Source organism: Paralichthys olivaceus, chromosome 8 (genome assembly GCF_024713975.1).
Source record: "Paralichthys olivaceus isolate ysfri-2021 chromosome 8, ASM2471397v2, whole genome shotgun sequence".
NCBI lineage: Eukaryota > Metazoa > Chordata > Actinopteri > Pleuronectiformes > Paralichthyidae > Paralichthys > Paralichthys olivaceus.
In genome coordinates, this window is record NC_091100.1 from 7,666,324 (window position 1) to 7,672,978 (window position 6,655).

Here is a 6,655-nt window from a genome sequence, read left to right on the forward strand (position 1 = left end):
TTTGCACATGGGCGTGTATGTGTGTGTGTGCGCGGGAAGCACATGTGTGAGTGTGCGTGCGCGAGGGTGAGGCGGGGACTTGGTGTGACACCTGCTGTTGGGATGAATAGGGTCAGTGGCAGGGCCCTTCAGCAGGCAGCAGCTGCTTGTTCTCACTGCAAAGCTCGACTCTCACGGCGTTCTAAAGCCTGCAGAACGACAACTGAGGCCCTGACTCGGCGACACATAGTGCCCCCTTCCACCATCTCCTATCATTACAGTTATTATCTTCAAGTATTGCAATTCTGCCTCTCCCAGGGTCAGGATCCTAAGCGTTCGGAAGGAAACGTGAAATTGACCTGAGGAAAACATCAAAAACGAACTTCAATTTCCAGGCTTGCCCTCTCCGAACACAGGAAGAGGTTTCCAGACAGCTGCTGACAGACAAAGATACTTGGTATTTGGTTGGTCTGACCTGTCTGCGCTCTCTCGCTGTGTGGTAGTCCGCCCTGCGTGTGACTTAGTGGGTCTGAAAACATTCCCTGTGGCACAACAGAGGAAGAGGGCAGAAGATAAACAGTGAGATATGAAAACATCAGTCTGTGTGTTAGCAGCGTTTCACTTGCCTGCAAAACTTTTCATCCGTATCTTTTTTTATTTCAATTTTTCATTTACAAATCACAGTTAATATCCTTTCATACCATTTATTTTCACCCAAATTCCCAAGTTTAAAGACATTGTTCCTTTTCTAGCCACCAGAGGTCAGCCTTTTATTAACAAATTCGAATGCGCTGCGTTTTTACCCTGAAGAAAACTCACACTTACTGGTATATTAAATAAATTACTGATGATGCACGTGTAGTGTCCTTTGCACAGCAGCTTGTTGTAGGCTACAAAGTTTGTCCCACGTGCAATAACAGGGTTGGAATTTCTGTGACACAGGTGATGCCAGTGTAAAAACCCCTCTGTCATCACATTGCATTTGGGTTGAGGCACACAAGCAAAGTACAGAGTACGACCCTGTTGCAGTGCATTTGTTAAATGATGGGTTTCTTCAACAGACAACAAACAGGCAACAAAACTTAGCCTTGCTGAACCGGGAGAGGAATAACAGGGTTGGATGCCAAAATATCCCCAGTTGTCTCAAAGCATTTTCGACATCACTAACAAATTCCTCAACGTTGCGTCAATGGTTTTCAATTCTTTCGGGTTTGATGTCCCTTTTATTTGAGCCATGGAAGGGTCGAGCAGTGGCTCTAAGATGAAGGTTGACTTGTCTTCGTCCTCCTGGAGAGTTTGTAGTTAAAGTACATGAGAGCTTTGGACTGCGGGGCTCTCCTGGGCCAGCAGGTGCGTCCATTTCCGAAGTAGTCCCCCAAACACTGACAGGTGTAGGAACCATCTGTGTTGACACACTGAGCGTGGCGGCTGCACCGGTGAGACCCGGTTAGACATTCGTCCTTATCTGTTCAGGGGAATAGAAGGAGATAAGAAATGTTTATAGATGACTGCTTGTGAGATATTTAATCATCTCTTTTTTTATTTTCGGAGCATGAAGGTAAGCCAAAGCTGCTTCATAGTTAAGTCACATTAGATCAGTCTGGTGAAGGGAAAAGGGTTTTTCAGAACCGTCTGTTTCAAACCTGCTGAAGAGATAATGTTTCAATGCTCATCACATGGATGAAAACAGAAAACAGCTTGTGTGTGAGCCCACAGCTGAGTGGGTGAGCTATGAGTGCTCATCAAATAAACATGGTTTCTGGATCCTCTGCTGCCAAAGCACATCTTCACTTGATCCCCTTCTCTGCCAATTAACACAGATGAGGAGAACATGTGGAGCCGTGCTCTGATCCATTCAGTCATTTACAAGGACTGACATGGAACCGGTCTGAATGTGGCTAAAAAATATCTTGCTCATGGGCGTCACTGTGAGCGAGTCCAGGGTGGATAACACATCATATTAACATTCGTGGTCTGAGAGCTTCTCCTCAAGTTTAGTGTTTATTGATACAAATTATGTCAAAATGAAAAACATAAATGTTACACATATTCAAGCACATCCTCTCATGAGAAACGTGACCATCTGCAACAACAACCAGAGAAGGATGTTGTTTTTTTACCTCGACATTGCAATGAGCCCTTGAGCGTCCCTATCACAAAACCGTCTTGGCACATACACGCGAAGCTGCCAAACGTGTTCCTGCATCTCCGCCGCGGTGGACACACGTCAGTCTCTCGCTGACACTCATCCACATCTGCAACAAAACACAAACATGTGTCCGACACCACAAACATGTTTGGTTAATTTCATTCTGAAAAGCAACAGTACAAACTTTTTGTCTTTCTCATACATAAGGACTTTACATTAACTCTCATTCATTGTGAACAGCTTAAACAAGATATTATCTCTAACCTAAACCCAACCACAGCTCACATCTCACCCCTAACCTTAACCAGGACCTCAGAAATGACATTTCGCATCCCATTATGACCGGGTTTTGGTCCCCATGTGGTCTACTGGTCCAACAAGGTTGTTGTTTATGCTGGAAAAGGTCCTACAAATGTGCACACACACACACACACACACACGCACAAACACACACACCTAACCTCTCAAGGACAAGGTGCGCAAATGTTTCTTGTCTTTGCTCAAAACAATAATTACCTTCAAAAAGACTTGAGGGGCACAAATTAGTACTTCTTTGTTTTCTAACCTCCTCTTTGTGCTTGAAGCTTTGAAAGACTCACTGCTGTTCAAAAAACGAGGAGTGACCCAAATGCACAAATGTTTTACTCGAGGTGTTATGTCCCTCGAGACTTGTGCGTTGTACATTTCTGAATAATGATTTGAAATAGCTGAAATAGATTGATAGCTGAAATCTACTTGTATTATTCTTATTTAATCTTATTTTGGCAGAATAGTCTCTTCTACATCAGTGCATCTCTTTTTCAAGACAAAAGCACAGATTACTTGTTGTTGTGGACGGTGAACATTTCCCACCATGAGCGTCCCCACTGTGTGAGAATGTCTCCTTAACAGCCGTGAGAGAGGCTGAGGAAGGATCACTTCATTACAGGACAGGAGGTGCCGAGTTATCGAGAGGGACTTCAGTCATAAAGGAGAGAGTACAGGGTCCCTTGGTCCTTACATCAGGTAATTAGAGGCTATATTTGAAGGTGGACAGACCCGCTGCTGATGTGCCATTGGTAAGTTAGCTGCAGGGAGATGACGAGTGTACGGAAACAAATATATCTAGAAAACATATCCTGAAAGAGGTGGTGGGAATACAACTGGAAGAATCTGCTTCTAAGGCTAAGAAATGTGAGAAGTTCCATATCTTAACATATGAGGCATCTATCTACAGTAGCTGTAATGAACTAAGGGGGTGTTTCTGAAGAGGCTCTACCTTCACAGGTCTTGTTGTCAGCGGCCAGGTGGAGGCCGGGGGGACACAGACAGCGCAGCTCTCCCCCTCTCTCCATCTGGAAACCAAACTGGCAGCGCGTAGAGGAACATGCGGCCTCTCCTGGAAGACAAACAGGGAAACACTGGCTGAGGATCCAACCGAGAGACGGGCCACTGGATCACACACACACACACGAGTACAGGCTCTGTAGCACTGGGAGCGGTAATGAAGCCGTGAACAGAAATGGTGACCAAACTGCGCTTAAAGACAAAAATCTATATCTTACATAAATCCCACATTTACATTGCTGCACTTCAAATACCACATCACCACAAAGCTATGTTATGATATCACTTTCTATAATATAAACTGTGAATATCTAAACATTTACGTGAGCTAAGCAAGGTGTGTAAACTCAGTGCCAAGTCCTCAGATACTTTAATCTCCAATTATGGTATAAAGATGGCAGATGGCTTTTGTGGAGAAATGATGCAACGTCAGAAAAATCATCCCTCAACACAGAGATGTTTTTCATGTGGGTTTTTTAAATACCGGCCTGTTAGTTTTAAATGTTCTGTTTAAAGAGGAAATTACTCACTGGTGCAGGTGTATCCATCTGCGCCAAGCGTGAATCCAGGTTCACAGTAACAGCGAAAGCTACCGTGCGTGTTCATGCAGCGCTGGGAACATGGCCTCGCCAGCAAACCACATTCATTCACATCTGGAGTCAATAGGAAACATTACTCAAGCAGCATATAGAAGTCCTGGTGCTAAATGATGCAGAACAACACAGGTAATGGTGGAGAAATTAAAACCATAGGTCTGATAATGGTTATACTCTACCTTCATCACACAGGGGGCCTTTGTACCCTCTGGAGCACAAACACTTGTCTGGTCCCACACATTTTCCATGTGTGCATGACTTATTGCACACCGCTGTGGACGAATATAAAAACCTCAATCTATTTTTTTGTTTATATAGTAATTGTGTAAACATCCAGCAGATGCGGAGCAATGTAAGCATTCATTTGCAGTCGTGATTCTGACCACACATACATTCATCACTGTGATAAGCAACAACTGAAATAACAGAAAATATCTATTTATTGTATTTATAATATTCTTTACTTTGAGTAGTATTGCATCTTTAAATAAAAAATCTGATAAGCAAAGAAACATCAACCTAATTGACTTGTGTTGTGTGTAAAATAAAAAAATCTGTGTATTATATTACACTCCATATATATATTATCAGTTATGTAAATTTAACACACAGTTTCTAAAGTAGTTGTTTTATGTAGAAGTAAATTAAAAACTATACTTAAGTGTAGTTTTAGTTACATTTACTTATGTTTCCTCCGCTGATACTGATCAGGAGGAAAAGGTGACCGGACATGAGGGTAAAAAAACTGATATGAAGGAAGTTGCCAAGAAAGAAAAACATATTTTCTTTACATTTATTTCCTTGTTTGTTATTTTGCTGAGATGCTGCACTGATAACCTGTGAACTCTGGGTATGTGTCATTGTAGCTGTCACTTAACGTCAGAGTGACTTACGCTGACAAATGCCATTAACATTCCTCCATCCCACACAACAGGAAGTAGTTTGACCAAAGCTGCAGTGTCCCGGCCGATGGCGACCCCCGCTGTGCCCCAGCACATCCTCCACTGACCTGTGGAGGCTGGGACAGAAGGTTATCAGATCGTTAAGCATCATCTCGCCTTCAGGGTTTTAAATTCCCGACTCAGACTCCTGGAGAAAGTCTATGTATTTAAAGTTTGAACACAGTTTTTGGCCTTTAAAGTTTTTCCTGAAAGCAGTTGTGTAAGTCTGAAAAAGGAAAAGCGATTGCAAATCACAAAAAGATGAGTAAGGACGGATGTATCATAAAATGGATCAATATGGTGGATGCACACATTTTGTCGAATTACATACATTGACCTCATTAGTGGGGCATTATATATATTACACTCACAAGTCCGACACTTGAAATGTGACAAGGTAAAGGAAGTGCATTAGTGTGATTTAGAACACAGCACTCAAAGTCAACGGAGAGCAAGTAGACATGACTTTGCCCAGGGCTGCACGAAACAGCACACAAACATGTCTGTTCACTGTTTCTAGAAATGTAGGAGGATTCTTTTAGTTCAAAAGTTTAAACTGCAAATATTCATCAGCGATCAAGTGGACATTGTCTTCAGAGAATTTGTTTATTCCAGGTTAGTCTTTAACATCTTTGATTACACATATTCTAACCACATTCATATAACAGGATGTTGGCAGATCCGTACACTGGAAACCACTGTTATGAAACACCTTCCTCATTCCCTTATTGCATTTCTAAGAAAACAGAAAGAAATTCTGAGCAGTAATAATTCCTCCCTCATTAAAATCTGCTGTCATAAACAAAAGTGCAATAAACTACATGGCATTCAAAACCACTGAACAAGTTTCACTCGTAGCTGCTGTTAAATCTCCTCACACCCACACGGCAATAAGAGCCTTGTGGTTAGACACAGGCCAAGTAAAGGTTAATTTCACATGCTCGCACTGAGCGGTCTGAGAGAGAAATCCACAACATCATCATCATGTAATATTTATCATTTATTTATTTTAAAAATAAAGGAATCCTTGACTTTTAATAACTTTAAAAACATGGAGTTTCTTTCTTACCTTTCCTGATGATGAGCCACAGAGATGGTAATGAAATGCACCATCACCACAAAGACTCGCCGGCTTATTTCAACCATCTTCTTCCACCACGTTTTAACCTTTCAAGTACATGTTAGCTCCCTCTTTCCTCCGACACCTTCGCTCTGTCACTGAGGCACAGGTTTTGTGATGTGTGTGTGTTTAAAATTCTGGACGTGTTTGTGTTTGTGAGTGAGTATTTGAGGTGGTGGGGGGGTCACACGGTGTAATTGGAGGGTGCTCAGAGAAGGGGGTGTGACAGTTCACCTGTGTGCAAAACAGAGAGGGACAAAGAGGTGGGGGGGGGGGGGGGTCCAAATGAGAAGGACTGCAGAGGAATATTTGGAGAATGCAAAGCAAACACTGGTTAAATAACTGGGTGGCGAAAACAATGTTTTCCGCTCAAGATCATTCTTCTTCTTCTGTTTCTGTTTATACCTGTGTAAATGTTGAAACTTAACCAAGAAAAAGTGGTTGACAATCAAGGTCTAATTATTCACTGTTTCTGGTGTTTTCTACCACGGCACATGGTCTTCACCAGCACGACAGTGCAGCTTAAACAAAGGTCGTTTTGTTG

General features: G+C 42.4%; 1 protein-coding gene across 1 annotated transcript; it reads right to left on the bottom strand.

Moving 5' to 3' along the window:
• Positions 1–620: 620 nt before the first annotated feature.
• On the bottom strand, positions 621–6,250 carry LOC109638291 (nephronectin). The gene is made up of 7 exons (XM_020101196.2): positions 6,061–6,250; positions 4,944–5,068; positions 4,230–4,322; positions 3,985–4,107; positions 3,387–3,506; positions 2,100–2,234; positions 621–1,444 (listed from the first exon to the last, which is right to left on the bottom strand). Exons 1-7 carry the CDS (start codon positions 6,135–6,137, stop codon positions 1,236–1,238), a joined length of 882 nt encoding a protein of 293 aa, XP_019956755.2. The 5' UTR covers positions 6,138–6,250; the 3' UTR covers positions 621–1,235.
• Between the last annotated feature and the right edge of the window lie 405 nt (positions 6,251–6,655).

What these genes read in the sequence shown, in the direction of transcription:
- LOC109638291 (XM_020101196.2), bottom strand. Translation starts at nt 6,137, where the DNA reads ATGGTTGAAATAAGCCGGCGAGTCTTTGTGGTGATGGTGCATTTCATT. An exon ending in AGATGGATACACCTGCACCA is followed by an intron (nt 3,507 to 3,984) that starts GTGAGTAATTTC and finishes TTTGTCTTCCAG; the next exon opens with GAGAGGCCGCATGTTCCTCT. An exon ending in TGACAACAAGACCTGTGAAG is followed by an intron (nt 2,235 to 3,386) that starts GTAGAGCCTCTT and finishes GTTTTGTTGCAG; the next exon opens with ATGTGGATGAGTGTCAGCGA.